General features: G+C 35.2%; 2 protein-coding genes across 2 annotated transcripts; both read left to right on the top strand.

The window, feature by feature from the left end:
* The first annotated feature begins 11,936 nt into the window (after positions 1-11,936).
* On the top strand, positions 11,937-12,769 carry LOC139889194 (protein MIZU-KUSSEI 1-like). The gene has a single exon (XM_071872157.1). The coding sequence runs from the start codon at positions 11,937-11,939 to the stop codon at positions 12,693-12,695; it is 759 nt and encodes a 252-aa protein (XP_071728258.1). The 3' UTR covers positions 12,696-12,769.
* A 71-nt stretch (positions 12,770-12,840) lies between these two features.
* On the top strand, positions 12,841-14,734 carry LOC139889193 (uncharacterized). Its single transcript, XM_071872156.1, has 4 exons — positions 12,841-12,851; positions 13,473-13,562; positions 13,640-13,721; positions 13,817-14,734. The coding sequence occupies exons 1-4, from the start codon at positions 12,841-12,843 to the stop codon at positions 14,732-14,734; spliced, it is 1,101 nt and encodes a 366-aa protein (XP_071728257.1).
* Positions 14,735-18,526: the final 3,792 nt, after the last annotated feature.

Genomic DNA, 18,526 nt, shown 5'->3' with positions numbered 1-18,526 from the left:
ACATTACCTCCCCGTTAAATAAATTTCGTCCCGAAATTTTAAAATTGTACCTATTTTGCGTCATCGAGAAACAAGTGTGGATACTTTTGCTTCATCTGATCCTCTCGTTCCCAAGTAAACTCGGGACCTCTTCTAGCATTCCAACGAACCTTAACAATCGGTATATTGCTCTGTTTGAGCTGTTTAACTTCACGGTCCATGATTTCGATTGGTTCTTCGACGAATTGTAGTTTCTCGTCGACATGGATTTCTTCAAGAGGAATGGTAAGGTCTTCCTTTGCAAGACACTTCTTAAGGTTCGAGATGTGAAAGGTATTATGTACTCCGGTGAGTTGTTGCGGTAACTCGAGTCGATAAGCTACCGGTCCAATGCGTTCGATGATCTTGAACGGGCCTACGTACCTTGGGTTCAGTTTACCCCTTTTGCCGAAACGTATTACACCTTTCCAAGGTGACACCTTTAGCATAACCATGTCCTCAACCTGAAACTCTAATGGTTTCCTTCGAACATCGGCGTAGCTCTTTTGGCGACTACGGGCTGTTTTCAATCTCTCCTTGATTTGTACTATCTTCTCGGTCGTTTCGTGTATGATTTCGGGACCAGTTAAATGTCGATCTCCTACTTCATTCCAACAGATAGGAGATCTACACTTCCTTCCGTACAATGCTTCGAATGGCGCAGCTCCAATGCTCGCATGATAACTATTATTATACGAGAATTCTGCTAACGGTAGATATTTATCCCATCCGTTTCCAAAATCGATCACACATGCCCTGAGCATGTCTTCGAGAGTCTGAATCGTTCTCTCACTCTGTCCATCGGTTTGTGGATGATATGCGGTACTCATATCCAACCGAGTTCCTAGTGCCTCCTGTAGTGATTGCCAGAATTTTGAGGTAAATCTACTATCACGATCGGATATAATGGAAATAGGTATTCCATGCCTTGAAACAACTTCCTTTATATACAATCGTAATAGTTTCTCCATTCTATCCGTTTCCTTTATAGGTAAGAAATGTGCAGACTTGGTAAGACGATCAACAATTACCCAAATGGTGTCGTATCCCCAGGCAGTCTTTGGTAACTTCGTGATGAAATCCATGGTAATACCGTCCCATTTCCATTCTGGAATTTCTGGTTGTTGAAGTAACCCTGACGGCTTCTGGTGTTCTGCTTTGACTTTGGAACAAGTTAAACATTCCCCAACATATGTTGCAACGTCTGTCTTCAAATTAGGCCACCAATAATGCGTCTTAAGATCTTGGTACATCTTTCCAACTCCAGGATGTATCGAATATCTTGTCTTATGTGCCTCGTTCAATATCAACTTCCTTAATCCACCCAACTTCGGTACCCAAATACGATTTGCAAAATATCGAATTCCATCTTCCCGCATAACGAGTTGCTTCGCATACTTCTTCATTATTTCATTTCCTATATTTTCTTTAGTAAGTGCTTCTCGTTGAACTTCTTTGATTTGTGAGTTGAGATTCATGCGAATTTTTATGTTCATCGCTCGTACTCGAATTGGTTCTCGTTCTTTTCTGCTTAAAGCATCAGCCACCACATTCGCCTTCCCGGGATGATAACGAATTTCACAATCATAGTCGTTTATTAACTCGACCCACCTACGTTGCCTCATGTTCAATTGTTTTTGATCGAAAATATGTTGAAGGCTTTTATGATCAGTAAACACAGTGAATTTAACCCCATACAAGTAGTGTCTCCACATCTTCAATGCAAACATGACTGCTCCCAATTATAGATCATGCGTCGTATAATTCCGCTCGTGAATCTTCAATTGTCGGGATGCAAATGCAATTACTTTCTTTCGTTGCATAAGAACACAACCAAAACCTTGTCGCGAAGCGTCACAATATATTTCAAAATCATCGTTCCCTTCTGGTAACGATAAAATAGGCGCCGTAGTTAACTTCTTTTTCAGTATTTGAAATGCGTTCTCCTGCTCCGAAGTCCATTCATATTTCTTCCCTTTTTGCGTTAATGCTGTCAACGGCTTAGCTATTCGGGAAAAATCTTGAATAAACCTTCTATAATAACCGGCTAAACCCAAAAATTGGCGTATCTGCATTGGTGTCTTAGGAGTCTCCCATTTTTCAATGGCTTCAATTTTTGCTGGATCAACCTGAATTCCTTTGCTACTAACAACGTGGCCAAGAAATTGTACTTCTTTCAACCAGAAAGCACATTTAGAAAATTTAGCATATAGCTGTTCTTTTCTCAACAACTCTAATATCAACCTTAAATGCTGCTCATGCTCTTGCTCACTCTTGGAATAGATAAGAATATCATCAATGAAAACGATAACAAACTTATCTAAATATGGACTACAAACTCGATTCATGAGGTCCATGAATACAGCTGGCGCATTCGTCAATCCAAACGGCATAACCAAAAATTCGTAATGACCGTAGCGTGTCCGAAAAGCAGTTTTCGGTATATCTTCTTCTTTGACACGTAATTGATGATAGCCCGATCTTAGGTCAATTTTCGAATAAACACATGATCCTTGCAATTGATCAAATAAATCATCAATTCTCGGTAGTGGATACCGATTCTTGATAGTTAACTTATTTAATTCACGATAATCTATACACATCCTAAAAGATCCATCTTTCTTCTTAACAAACAAAATTGGAGCTCCCCACGGTGATGTACTTGGTCGTATGAATCCACGGTCCAATAATTCTTTTAACTGACTTTGAAGTTCTTTTAATTCGGACGGTGCAAGTCTATATGGCGCACGAGCCACTGGTGCAGCTCCTGGTACTAAATCTATTTGAAATTCTACCGATCTAAATGGAGGTAATCCCGGCAATTCTTCCGGAAAAACTTCAGGAAAATCTCTTGCCACAGGCACGTCGTTGATATACTTTTCTTTCTTTTCGACTTTATTAACATGTGCTAAAATAGCGTAACATCCCTTTTCTAAACACTTCTTGGCTTTCATACAGCTAATGAGTTTTAGCTTTGAATTACCCTTCTCTCCATAAATCATCACCAGTATTTTATCCTTACCAGGAATACGAATTGCCTTCTTGGCACAAACAACTTCCGCTCCTATTTTGGACATCCAGTCCATGCCGACTATTACATCAAAACCTCCTAATTCTACGGGTATTAAGTCGATTTTAAACGTTTCTCCGGCTAGATTTATTTCACAATCACGACAAATTTTATCGGCTTTAATTAGCTTACCATTAGCTAACTCAATCAAGTACTTAGCATCTAGAGGTAATGATGAACAATTCAATTTAGTGTAAAAATTTATACACACGTAACTTCTATCGGCGCCAGTATCAAATAAAACAGATGCTGATAAGTTATTAATGGTAAACGTACCCGTAACAAGCTCCGGGTCTTCTCGTGCCTCTCTAGCATTAATAACAAACGCTCTTCCACGTGCAGGTTCGCCATTCTGATTCGGGCACTGGCTCTTATAGTGACCTTGTTTTCCACACCCAAAACAAGTAATGTTAGCCAAAGCAGTTCTATTTGCGTTGGTGGCAGGAGTCTTGGTACCATTTGTATTTGTAACGAGAGCCCTACAATCTTCAGCAAGATGACCCTTTCGATTACATTTGTTGCATACCACATTACAGTAGCCAGAGTGATGTTTGTGGCATCGGTTACATAAAGGATTTTGTCCTTTATAACCAAAGCTTAAACCACTACCCGCACCTTGCGTGTTTTCTTGTTTCTTAAAAGATTGTTGTTGGTTACCTCGATCATAATTTCCATTCCACTTTCTTTTGTTACCTGATACCTTCACATCAGTATTGGATACTTTCTTATCCATGATGACCTGATCCATTAGCTCGTTTGCCATGGTTATAGCTTCATGAATTGTCTTAGGTTTCGATGCTGTAACATTTGCCTTGACCTTTTTGGGCAAACCAGCTTTGTACATTTCAATCTTCCGTTCTTCGGTTGGAACCAATTCAGGACATAGCAAAACTAATTCCATGAATCGCTGGTTGTAGTTGGTGATTTCAGTACCAACCACCTTCAAACTTCGTAACTCATCTTCTAACTTAATAACCTCATTCCTTGGACAATACTCGGTGATTATCATTGCTTTGAATTCTTCCCATGGAGTATCATAAGCTACATCTCCTCCTACCGCCTTCACATAATTCTTCCACCATGTGAGTGCACTATCTTGTAAAGTGCATGATGCAAACTTGGTCATGTCTTTTTCATCACAACCACTGATTTTGAACACCGTCTCCATCTTTTCTATCCATCGGGTTAAACCGATCGGTCCTTCCGTTCCACTGAATGATGATGGCTTGCAAGCTTGAAACGTCTTGTAGGAGCATCCTACACGAGGATTTGGGTTAACTGCAGCAGCTCTTGCAGCTTCGACCCATAGCATTCTATCGTTCACTCGCTGGTTGATAAGTTCCTCGAGTTCTTGTTCCGTCATTCGATTCAATCGCGCCATTTCCTAATGAAAGAAAATAATTATTCACATGGAATATTATAGATGTAGTGTGTATTTATAGTACATTTATAGCTTGTTAATAATATGAACCAGGTATTATTATAAAAGCCTTTTCTTCTTATTAGCGTTTTATAATTATATCTTGGGTAGTACCTACCCGTTAATGTTCATACTTAATAGCTTAGTACAGAATCAATTACTACAATCTAAATAATACTTAACCATGGAAAATTATTGCATTTCATACTTCGCTATTTTACATATGCTTACATCAAACTTTAAACAAACCACACTAATAATATTATACAAAACATTATGTGATTCCATGGTTTAATACGGTAGCGCATCATTTGGTCTATTTCCCAAAACATTTATGTCCAGGGAATCCCCCAACGCGAATCCTAGCTGTCTCCCTACGTTTTGGCTGAGGTGCCGAAGAACTAGATGCGGGGATAGCACTAATAGGAATAGCGGGGATAGGGGTGGTAGTGTTGAGTGGAATTGGTGCCACTTCATTCTCATTAAACTCGGGATTTGGATTTTCTAATTCACTAGCTTTTCGTTTCTTTCCTAGTTCGAACTCGTCCTTTGTAATTTCCTGTATTTCTTCCTCGGGTTCACTTTCCTCCTCGGGTTCACTTTCCTCCTCGGGTTCACTTTCCTCCTCGGGTTCACTTTCCGATATTTCTATAGTTGGTTCATCCGGAAATTGTGAGTCTTCTCCAAAAATACCACTTTCGTCATCGGATATGTTAATGACTGAAACACAATCTGAAGGTTCTGATTCGGAGTCGCTGAATGTGATAACAAGTTTTGAGCCCGACATCTATCATACAACAACTAACCCATTAGTACTACATAATATTTACATATAAATTTTAACCAACAATGATAAGCAATGGTTTTTAAATCAGACCCGGTCAAAGTCCAGACTTACTAATGTATCCTAACGACTTCTCGGTTAGACACACTAATGCAAACCTGGTTCGCTAAGACCACCGCTCTGATACCACATGTCATAACCCGTCCTTAACCATAAGAACGCGTTAGATAACGTATGATTTCATTGCGAGGTATTGACCTCTATATGAGACATTTTTGAAAGAAAACTGCATATATTATACATTACAAACCATAACCATTATTTTTGTTACAAGCTTAAGACAATAAAAAGAAGATTAACGTTTAGCGATAATCTTCGACTTACAAACTTTACAAATGATGACAACAACACGGTTTCTAGCATATTTTACAATACAACATCTCGGATATGCAGTTTTATTTTTGACACAAACATGCGTACGCAAGATCCTGGTTAGATCCAACATGATGCAGCGGAAGCTTTAGTAATCTCCTGAGAATAGACATGTTTTAAAAGGTCAACATAAAGTTGGTGAGATATAGGTTTAATGCCGGCAGCAATATATATATAGACCACAAGATTTCGTATATAAACAGTTTAATAAAAGTATTCTAAGTGGTTGAGCACTCGGTAACCATACTTAACATTTTCACGTCGCATATTCCCTTTAATATGAAATCTTACTACACCGTACCAAGTGTAGTCACAAAACGAAGTACTGTGCAACCGTTGAATACTGGTCGTCCAGTCCGGTTGGGGTTGTCAGGCCCGATAGATCTATCAACAGGATTCGCGTTTACAATACCGCTGTAAATATTAGTTACCAAGCTACAGGGAAGTATGCCAGTGGTACAACTCAACGTAGAATATATTTTTCAGTTACTTGTGTCCATATCGTAAAACATAAAATACATGTATTCTCATCCCGAAATATTTAGAGTTTAAAAATGGGACTATATACTCACTCTTGTCTTGATGATATAAATAATTTGACTCGGTCTTCCGGTTGATATCACGAACCTATCCATATATAATATATCAATATGTTTTCATTTTTAAACAAACGTTATAAATATATACTTGTTATACTTTTAATACTTTGAATAATTCCTTAGTCCGTAGTTAGCAGTCCGATGTTAGTAATTCAATTTTAATGGTTCATTTTTAGATGTTTAATATACCCGCAATGAAATAAATAAAACCCCCAACGAAATAAATAAAACCCCATCGTATATGTATTGGTCGAGATTAATCTTGACCCATGGTACCGGTGTTGTCAAATGACGTGTTGCGTACATAAAGTACCGGTGTTGTCAAATGACGTGTTGCGTACAATCATGGGATCTTATGATTAATCTTCTCGTATTGTTTACGGGTGATCCTGAACCATATAAAATTGAATTATAAGTACATATATATAAAATATCATGTTATCTTAGAAATATGTGATTTATATCATTTTTTCCAATTGATCCCGTAGTTGAAATGATCTAGGATAACCAATTTTGTTTCGGTCATAGTTTCTTCGTTACAAATCCGTTTTCGTTGATTCAAATTGCCATCTTCTTGGATCGAGTTCTTCTTTAAGACTATGAACTGTAAATACCTTGGTTTGTATTCAAAATCATACGGCATAAGTGAAACATTAGTGAAACATATGAAGTTAAACATTTTTGTTACAACAAAATCATTTAATGACCATTTTTCTAAAAATACTTATACTTTGAAAAACCAAGTTTTACCTTGTTAAATTAACATATAAATAAGTTATGTTACATGTCTTGAAGTATTTTAAAAGTTAAGTTAGAAGGATCTATTTAGTTTGCAAACAAGTTTGAAAACATTCAAACTATGTTCTTGTTGTTAAACTTTTGTACCACAAAAAAAGATAGCTATATATATATGAATCGAATAAGGTTATGAACATAGTTACTACCTCAAGTTCCTTGGATAAGTTTGCTGTAAAAGAGGAGTAAGAAGCTAGAATCAAAAGGGTGATAGAAGTGGATGAAAGTTTGGAAGTAAGTTGGTGTTCTTGGAGGGTTTTCTTGATGTGTTTTTGTATGGTTTTCTTATGGTGTTTTAGTATGGTTTTTGAAGCTAGATCTTCTTGGTAAGTTACTGAATTGTTATGGAGTTCAAAGATGAAGAAAGAGTGTGTGTTTTTAGCTAGAGAATTGAAGTGAAAATGAATCAAAGTGAGGATACATGATGATCCTTTAAAAAAACGTGGCCAAGGAGTATCAAGACAAAATTTCAAGTGATAATTTTATGTATCTAGTCCTAATTGCTTCCAAATTCAATTACCTAGCTCTAAGGGCAGTAACAAGAGTAGGTTTGGTGGTGATTTGATGTGTATTTACTATTAGTAAATACGTATAGAAGCTAGGTATGATACGAGTATAAATACTCTAGGTATACGTATAGAAATTTTGTGAAAAATGGAATGAGGATTCAAATATAGCTATCTTTTGTGAATACACTTATATGGTTTTATGTATTTAAGTCCTTAAAAGTGATTAAATACATTACTTATACAATATATGTATAAACATTATATGTCTTAAGTATTTATGTCAAATAACGTTACGTATAGTTATCGTTTTGAAAACTTAAGTTAGTAGTTTCAAAATACACATATAACTTGTTGTTATTAATACAAAATGAGATATTAAAACATTTATTAATCATGTTAAATATGTATATATACATTTATATACACAAACGTATAATTATCATATATTGTATAGTTCGTGATATCATCGGTCAAACTAGACGGTCAAACGTTGTGTAAAACTCTTTTCGGAAATATAAGTTTCGACAATTTGGATTGCTTATCATGTTGGCAAGGTTTAATTTATGTAAATATTAATCTTATAAGTATAGTATGATCGAAAAAGTGCGGGTCGTTACAAGCTCCATCTTGAGGGGAGTATATGGAATATTAACTTATTTATGTTTGGTGTTATTATTGTACATATTGATAGTTCAGGGGTATATCTTGTAAATTATTAGTAGTTAGTTACAAATGACGTTATAAGCAGGTTAGTTAGTGTCAGATTAGTTAGTTAAGTTCTATCTTTCATTTCTTCTTCATGTAATTCGATTTCATGTAATTGCAATGATTCATCAATGAATTTGTGTTGAATCAATTCGTTTATTCTTTAATTTCCGCATTTCATATTAAGACTTCATCTATCTCTTTACATGTTCTAAATTTCTTGAAACTTTGTTTAATTGCAGTTCCTACCACTTTAATTAGTTTAAATTTTTACCAAGAAAAGCCTATTTTACAAGACTAGCCTAACATGAAGAATATTGCACTTAACCGAGTAATATATGTTTTAGTCAAAGTAGTATGCACTAACGTTATTCTCCACTAGCAAAATACTACGTGTATCTTTAAAATATTTTTAGTAAAAATAAGAAATTGACACCAAGTGAAAAAGAAAAACTACATATTACAAGGCACACATATGATTACGTAATGAGTTGTTTTATTTTAGAATTTGTTACTCGGTAGTATAATAATGTAGGATGCAAGTGTGGGGCTAGCACTTGTAGGGTCCTCAAGTGACTAATTTAAGGCATAGGTTGGTGAAACATAGACACATATACTGTTACACATTGGATTTGGTGACTAAAACAGGCCTACATAGTACATATGCACTCTTTATTCCTTTATTCCCCTTTATCCTTTTCCTCAATTTGACATAAAATATAAACAAAATTTCATTTCTCATCCTCAACTTTGCATTAAATTTGACTTCATATCATTTCTTTTTTTTTGCATTCCTCGTCACTAATATATCAAAAATCTACATCTCTCGTCCTCCTGTCTATTTTCTGTCTATTTTTTCTGTTAACACCTATCATATGCAGATCATGTGAGGGTATTTTTGTCTTTGTCAAAATTATCCTTTCATTAGTTATATTAATATTACTGTAATATTTATATCTATATCAATTATATATTATATAATATAATATAATAATAATAATAATAATAATAATTATTATTATTATTATTATTATTATTATTATTATTATAGATATAGAATTAAATATAGAAATACATTGATCTGGATCTGCGTTTATCTAATACTCCGTATGACCTTATTTCAACACCATCACATCCACAGAATCATTTTTCATCTCAAAGGGTTTTTGACTAATTCCAGATCTGCAAATTCCTTATCTGCAAATTTCGACGGGACCAATTTATCAACACGAACCAACTTCCGACGAGTTTCGATTTGGTGTAGATTTCAGTCACGATTTCAGTCACGATCTGCAAATTTTGGCGGCCTCATGTCGCGATTTCAGTCACGATTTGGTGTAGATCCAATACTCCGGCGGCCTCAGGTCACGATTTCAGTCACCAAATCGGATCTTGGAACTCGGAGTTTAAGAACTTCATGTGATTATTTCAATTAAATTGTTTTAGAGTTTGAATTTTGTTATGAAGGTTAGTTTTTGTTTGTTAATTGTTATAATTATTTGTAGAATTTTACATATCAGATTATGTAATTGTTATGCAGATTCAATTGATATAGACACTTGTTTGTTAATTGTTATATTTAGATCTCGTTTCTGTAGTCGAAGAAATCAATTTTTTGAATCTGTGGTTTTTGAATATGTGGGTTTTGTGTATATTATATTTGAGAAAGAAGATCAGCTTGGGGAAAAAAACATCAAAAAGACTAAAATACCCTCACATGATATGCACGTGATAAGAGGTAACGGCATGTTTTGACAGAAAGTAGACGAGAGACGAGGGATGTAGATTTTTGATACATTAGGGACGAGGAATGCACAAACAAAATAAAAAGGATATGGAGTCAAATTTGATGTAAAGTTCAGAGACGAGGAATGAAATTTTGTCTAAAACATAACAGTAACCTAAAGCACATTGATTAAGTTTGAAATAAGACTCGAAAGCTTAACAAATCTCAATGATTGGAAGATGAAACTATAAAAATCAAGATTTTGTTACCTGATTGAACAAAAGTTATTGCGATCATGTTGTAGTGAGAAGAATCTGAAGTGACGGAAGTGTACATACGTGCGTTTTGAAAGTGATTATGGAGTGTATCAACTAAAACGTTTTGATGTTAATAATTAAAGTTGTAGACAAAATGTAGACTTTTACTGTTTAGCATGCAGTCCTATCGCATTTGTTACGTTAATTAAGTAAATTATTTCTTAAGAAATAGCTAATTAATCCGATAACATGAATCAAATCCGATATCCGAATCACTTTGTGAGTCGACTAATCCCAGGCAACTACCCGCTTTGCTGGCAATCCAAAGTCATTGCCTGTGAACGCCCGTGGTCATTGGGGGATTAATTCAATCATGACATGTTTGTGTCTGAACTATATGTGACTCATTTAGATCGCAAAATCTATTACTCCGTGTATTTTAATTTGCCGATTTTCCTCATAAAAAAATCAAAATAAATAAATACATACTGTTACATATAAATATAAATAAATATAAATATAGTACAACATTATACGGAACAAAGATACTGAGTTGGTACATAAAAAAAAAAAAAAAAAAAAAAAAAAAAAAAGTTGGTACATGTTGATCATGGAATAGACCAAACAAGGGTCTGGGGTGTTACTTTTGCAGCCAATAATGGATTGCTGGATCGCTTAGCCCTGAGGCAGCAGAACCCAGAGAGCCACTGTTTTTTTATTGATCATGTATAATGGATTTTTGTGGTTAAAAACAATCATACTTGTACAGTATGCAGTAAAAGTTGTATTCGGATAAAGAGTGTTCTTTTTGCCCTCTGAGTAATCTGTTTATATTTTTGGTTTTGTGTTGGGTTCTGGTCAAGAAACAAACACACAAAAAAGGTCAGTCAAGAATTCTCTTCTCTCTAACCCCACTAAGAAAGTGAAGTTACACATTTACTTTGTTCCCTTCCCTTTATTCTCTTGTGATTTTACCAAAATGGAATTATAGGTGAACTTGTAAACAACATTGTCATCGATGTGATCCAAAAGCCAAAGATATCGGGTCGAAATTTGAACTAAATGTGCTTCTGTATCGTTATAAATTTTAAGTCCGACTCATCTCACAACTTGAACCGCCAACATATTGATTGAAAGACCACCTCGATACTGCTAGGTCAATCAACTTTTCATACCAAGTACATATAGGTTTGTCAAAATGTGAAACAACTATGTGGAATTATCAAGCATATGGTACAAATTGTTAATTTACTAGTAATTGGCATTTATGTGATACAATGAAAATATTGGTTAAAAAAGTAAACTAATCACTACTTAATATAAAAGAAATGTAACTAAAATAATTGTAGTATTTGCTAATCATAAAAAAGGGGCCAAGAGCCCAAGATGACATTTATCCTTGTCATTCTTTATTTTGAAACTTACCTCTTTTTTTTGGTGGTATTGCTTTATATTTCCCTTTTTGCAGGATCCGACCCATATCTATCTATCGGGTTTTAAAAATAAAATTAAAAATACACATTAATAATTAAAAGTAGAATTACAGTATACATCAGTCTCTCTTTAAGTAGTTGCCTTGTTCCACTTTTAATTATTATCTTTCTTTCATACTAAAGCAACCATGGCAAAAATCTCTCTAGACAAAAAACACTTCCATTGGTCAAACAAAGTCAGCAATGAAGATGAAGAAGAACAAGAAGGCTCTAATTCCCTTCACACACACTTTCAAAAAAATCAACAAACCGAATTACCATCAAGTTTAACTAGAAAAAAGCTCCAAACCATCACAATAGCTAGAGTTCGCTCGGTTCTTACAGCAATGAATAAGAACCGAGCGAACTTATTGCATGGTTTGGGCCCAAGGGTTGTAGGAACTCTATTTGGCTCTCGAAAAGGCCATGTCCATTTCGTGTTCCAAAAAACTCCTACGTCCCAACCGGCTTTCTTGATTGAGCTACAAACACCAATAAGTGGTTTGGTTAAAGAAATGGCTTCCGGGCTCGTTAGGATCGCGTTGGAATGTGATAAAGAGGATGACAAGATTAAAAAAGGTGGTAACTTGAAAAAGATATTAGATGAACCTATTTGGAGAACTTATTGTAATGGAAAAAAGTGCGGTTTCGCGATGAAACGTGAATGTGGAGAGAAAGAATGGAAAGTATTAAAAGCCGTTGAGCCGATATCAATGGGAGCTGGTGTATTGCCTAGTGAAAAAGCAAGTGATCATGAACATGAAAGTTTAGTTCATGAAGATGAGATAATGTATATGAGGGCTAAGTTTGAAAGGGTTGTGGGGTCAAGGGATTCAGAAGCTTTCTATATGATGAATCCGGATAGTAATGGAGCTCCTGAACTTAGTATTTATTTGCTTAGAATTTGAGAAATCAAATTTGGATCCTTATTCAAGTTGTTTGATGCTAGAATTATGTTCTGTTGAGATTGGTAATTCTGTTATAGGGTGAGTTAATATGTTGTAATTTGTAGTTTTTGAAGGGTGGAACTGGAATATACATATTAATTACATAATGGTTATTTGGTATATTATGGTTGTTGATATATTTAATACAGAACTTTAATATTATTTTAAAGGTTATTATAAGATTATAAATATCATTATGATAATACTTTTATGTTCATGGAACGGTTTGAAATCAACAAAAAAAAATTATTATTTCTTCATGAATTTAGTAAATAATTTGATTTGATATATAGAAAATGTGAAAAGGGGTTAATTTGTTGATTATTTTTATTAACCTAGGTATCCAACTTATTTTTACGAATCGACTAATTCCAAAGCGACTACTCGCTTTGTGAGCAATCCGAAATTATTGTGGGCGAACCTTCGTGGCCATGATTTGTAGTCTAGAATTTGATGCACATTAGTATTAGGTAATTACATAACCATGATTGAGCAGTTATTCATACATCGATAGGATGTAGTTAATCAAACATGTTTGGATCTGAATAATGTGTTACTCCGTTTTCAATGAGATGGGGATCTGTTTTTATTTTTTATTTTATTTTAACTTTTAGAAACAAATCGCCAAGATTGGGATTTGGAAGTATTCATAAAATATGACGTCATTTTAAATCTTTCATGCGTTGAATAAAAAATAAGACCCTCAAAATTATACTATTTTTTTTTTTCTAACGACAGGGTGTCATTACTCATTAAGACATTTAGACACGCATCAAACAGTTGTAAACTGAATATAACTAACTACTTCATGCTGAAAATCGCCCTCATGTACCACTTATCTATGCACACGTTTATTTTTAATAACAACTCTTAACGTCCTAATTGTTAAATGTTGTCTAAAGTAGGTATAGGAGCGACGGCGTGGATCTGATCCAATTTTTTCCGGCGATAAGGGGCGGGATCAAACGCCGATTGACATCATGGTTGGTAATACTCGATTCAGACCATTGAGTGACGGGTGGTTACACAAGGAATGACGCAACAATCAAGATTCTTTTCGCAAGAGTAACGTTGATTTTAAGGAGCGTACTGATAAGGATTCTCAATCCTTTTACGTTACGAATTTTCCTGAATACGCTGATATTGCATCGCTATGGAAGGCGTTCGATGGTTTTGGCTGTTTAATCAATGTTTATATTGCTAAGAAACGTGCTAAAACGGGTAAGCGATTTGCATTTGTTCGATTCATGGGGGTTAAACATGTTTTGGCGATGGAGAATATGCTAGCAAATGTATGGATTGGCAGTTTCCATTTATTTGTTGAAGCATCAAAATTCGACTGTAAAGAAAAGAAAGCGAATGTGCAGGTTGATTCCTCTTCAAAGGGGTCAAAAAAAGTTAACCCTAATATAGATGCTAGTGAGTGTTCCACTCTAGTTGTGAATAAAGTGGATAGTGGTGTTAATGTGGGTTCATATGCTTCAAAGGTTTCTGGATTAAGTGCTGTGAAGAAGGTTGTTTTGACACACGATGAGTTGACCAGTGTGCAAAATAATGATCATGTTATCATGGCTAAAGTTGGAGAAGTGGGAACGTTGTATACGATTTATCAAATTTGTCTGGCCGAAGGATTCAAAGATTTTAAGATTCAATATGTTGGCGGATATTGGATTTGGTTGAAATTTGATACTGAATCGAATTTAGCTGCTTTTAAAGCAAACGCGAACATCATGCCTTTGTTTTCTTGCGTTAAGGATGCTTCGGATGAGTTTATTGTGGATGAAAGAATTGTATGGATTGAAATTACAGGTTTGCCTATGTGTGCATGGGGTACAAATGCCTTCAAGAAAGTGGCGTCTGCTTTTGGGCGTTTTTTATTCTTCGAAGCTAATATTAAAGTACCCATCTCTTCGGGTCGTGTTTGTATCGCTACTTATGACAATAACCCGATTTCTACATCTTGTATTGTGGAAATTAGCGGCAAAGATGTTGTAGCGTAGCGTAAGGTCATGAAGTGGGTTCTTGGTGTTTCGATATTCACTCTACTATTGAAGTGGATTTGAATGAAGATATGGAAGCAGATGTTGAAGAACTTCGTAGCAATTCTTCTGCTTGTTCTCTGGTTAATGGTAGTCCATCGGACCATCTCAAAGAATTTGCAGGGGTAAAATTAAATGACGAGTCGGTACAGTCGGGTGATCAAACTAATGATGACGTGTTTCAAAACAATGTGGAGCATCAAAAGTCTACTTCTTCAAATAAGAAGGGTACTGATGAAGCCAGCTCAAGTCGCCCTTACCCTCCTGGTTATACTGATGAATACAATGAACCTTTGGGTCAACAGGCTTTAAGGTGTTCGGTTAATTGTAATACTCCTTTTATGGTATTTAATCACGATTCTGTGGCTAATCTGGATACGGATCCTATTGATGAAAGCGAGGATATCTTTGGTATTGGGGAATTATTGGGTTTTAACCTTAAAAGTTGTCGTAATAACATGAATTGGGTACACGAATTAAATAGTTTTAAATGAAGATAGTTTCCATAAATAGTTGCGGGTCTGATTTGTTTCTGAAAAGGAAATGGATCAGGGATACATGTGTGTCGTTGAAAGTTCAGTTTTTGGGGTTACAAGAATCCAAGATGTCTCGTTTTCAGGTATTTCGTTTACGGTCTCTCTGGGGCAATGTGAATTTTGATTACGCGTTGAGTTCAGCTCGGGGGTTCTCGGGTGGTATTATTTATTTATGGGATCCGAACTCTTTTTTAAAAAAGTGGTATGTGGTGTGACGATAGTTATGTGATTGTTAAAGGTATGTGGTTAAAGGAAAAGTTGGAGGTTTTCATGGTTAACGTGTATGCTCCTCAAACGATGCCGGATAAAGTGCTTCTATGGAGTAAACTTTCAAATTTTATGGCGGTGCATCCGGGTAATTATATTCTAATGGGTGATTGGAATTCGGTCAGATGTAAGGATGATCGATGTGGGTATGAGTTTTGTCCTCATGATGCACGTGTTTTTAACGAGTTTATTGAGTCTAATGAGTTATATGAAGTCCCTCTTGGTGGTGTTCGTTTCACGTATCGGAATAAAGCGGGCAACAAACTTAGCAACCTAGATAGATTTTTCATCACTAGTAATGTGCTAGATTCGATTGATGATTTGAAGGGTGCGGTATTGGATTGGGGATATTGGAATCACGCTCCTTTTTTTCTTTTTCAAGATAAGGTGGATTTCGGTCTGACTTATTTTAAGATATTTGATTCTTGGTTTGATCGGTCGGATTTTGATGTTACTGTTCAGAATGCTTGGAACTTGATTAGTATTATTCAAAACCTCGATGTTGTTGCTAAATTCCGCAAGCTGAAAGTTCATTTAAAAGCCTGGATACATTCGTTGGGACGAATGAGATGTTGCGTTTTAATCAGCTTGATAAGGACATTCACGCTTTAGATGTTTCTATAGATTTGGGCAATGCTGATGCAGACCTTCTTAACTTGAGAAATAAATTATTTGCTGAACGCGATGATCTGTTAAAAATTGAAGCCTCCAATTCGTTACAAAAGGCTAGAATTAAATGGGACGTAGAAGGAGATGAAAACTCCAAAAATTTTCACTGCTCGTTGAAACATAAACGTGGTTCTCAGAATATTCAAACGTGATTCTGAACCGTGTGAACTTGTCCGAAATGAGGAAAATGGAAGTGCTATGAATGGCAAGAAGATTACTAATTTTCCGGTAAATAATTTTCAGGCTAAAGATACCGTTGATGGGGTGGTTAATCCGATGAAGACTTCTTGTCCAAATGTGAAGGTTGAGGAAACCAAAGCATCTAATGGCTTTGTTCCATGCGTGCAGCATTCTTTTTCAAAAGTAGATAATACTTTGTCAGAAAATAATGATGATAATTTTAAAAGTAGCACGCGTGAAACTACCTCCAATGCAGTTTTGAATTATAAAAAGAATGGTGATGGTGACTCTGATCATGCTTTGGGCCTTAAATCAACCAGTGAGCCATATATAGAAACTGAAAACATTTCTATTACTAAGCCTTCTTGTGAGTCTACAAATTATGTTTCCATTGAACCCACTATGGAATCTTTAGCCTCTTCCTCGCCTGGCCCTTTATCTGGGTTTGATGGTACTTCGTCAAATGTTGGTATAATGTCCGGATCAGGTGTAACTGAAACTCTTGGGGCTAGCCTAAATAAAATTGGTCGTGCTAAATCAATCGATGAAAAAGTCGCTTATAACGCGGTAGCTCGTTTTCGGGTTAAGAAGAAAAAAATGCCCCCACTAATAAAACACCATTTTACTAATTATGTCCTACAGAAAAAGCTTTTGAAATGAAGAAGGCGTCGAGACGAATACAGATGGTTTGAAAGAGCCTATCTAGTTGATATGATGGAGGCTTTTGATAAAGATGACGTCGATGAGGATTATTGTTCATGCTCTGACTCGGACACGTAATATTCGTTGATTGGGGTCGTGCTTAGCTCGAGTGACATCTCATAAGCATTTGTATGTTTTCGTGATAGGCTTCCCTCGTGTGTTGTTTTTTCGTTTGGTTTCTCCTCTTGGTGCTTTTCGTGTTTATTTGGTTGTTTCGAGTTGGTGATTTAGTCGGTCCTGATTTGTAGGTCGTGTCTTTGTAGTCTCGTGTTGTGTTCGCTAGCTTCTTGCTAGATATTTTATTTATATAATAATATACTTGCCTTTCAAAAAAAATTAATGATGTTCATAACATCATTCGATTCATACATATAAAGCTATCTTATTCGAAGGTTTAAACTTGTAATCACTAGAACATAGTTTAGTTAATACTAAACTTGTTCGCAAATAAAAGTTAATCCTTCTAACTTGACTTTTAAAATCAACTAAACACATGTTCTATATCTATATGATATGCTAACTTAATGATTTAAAACCTGGAAACACGAAAAACACCGTAAAACCGGATTTACGCCGTCGTAGTAACACCGCGGGCTGTTTTGGGTTAGTTAATTAAAAACTATGATAAACTTTGATTTAAAATTTGTTATTCTGGGAAAATGATTTTTATTATGAACATGAAACTATATCCAAAAATTATGGTTAAACTCAAAGTGGAAGTATGTTTTCTAAAATGGTCATCTAGACGTCGTTCTTTCGACTGAAATGACTACCTTTACAAAAACAACTTGTAACTTATTTTTCTGACTATAAACATATACCTTTTCTGTTTAGATTCATAAAATAGAGTTCAATATGAAACCATAGCAATTTGATTCACTCAAAACGGATTTAAAATGAAGAAGTTACGGGTAAAACAAGATTGGATAATTTTTCTTATTTTAGCTACGTGAAAATTGGTAACAAATATATTCCAACCATAACTTAATCAACTTGTATTGTATATTATGTAATCTTGAGATACCATAGACACGTATACAATGTTTCGACCTATCATGTCGACACATCTATATATATTTCGGAACAACCATAGACACTCTATATGTGAATGTTGGAGTTAGCTATACAGGGTTGAGGTTGATTCCAATATATATATATAGTTTGAGTTGTGATCAATACTGAGATACGTATACACTGGGTCGTGGATTGATTCAAGATAATATTTATCGATTTATTTCTGTACATCTAACTGTGGACAACTAGTTGTAGGTTACTAACGAGGACAGCTGACTTAATAAACTTAAAACATCAAAATATATTAAAAGTGTTGTAAATATATTTTGAACATACTTTGATATATATGTATATATTGTTATAGGTTCGTGAATCAACCAGTGGC

This window comes from Rutidosis leptorrhynchoides, chromosome 2, assembly GCF_046630445.1.
Source record: "Rutidosis leptorrhynchoides isolate AG116_Rl617_1_P2 chromosome 2, CSIRO_AGI_Rlap_v1, whole genome shotgun sequence".
NCBI lineage: Eukaryota > Viridiplantae > Streptophyta > Magnoliopsida > Asterales > Asteraceae > Rutidosis > Rutidosis leptorrhynchoides.
Note: the sequence above shows the minus strand (reverse complement) of the source record. Positions and strands in the feature narration are given on the sequence as shown.

Bases quoted from the DNA above. Each gene is read 5' to 3' on its own strand.
- LOC139889194 (XM_071872157.1), top strand. From the start codon at position 11,937: ATGGCAAAAATCTCTCTAGACAAAAAACACTTCCATTGGTCAAACAAA.
- LOC139889193 (XM_071872156.1), top strand. The intron at 13,563-13,639 runs GTACCACTTATC...TGTCTAAAGTAG, and splicing joins ATGCTGAAAATCGCCCTCAT to GTATAGGAGCGACGGCGTGG. The intron at 13,722-13,816 runs GTAATACTCGAT...GTTGATTTTAAG, and splicing joins GCCGATTGACATCATGGTTG to GAGCGTACTGATAAGGATTC.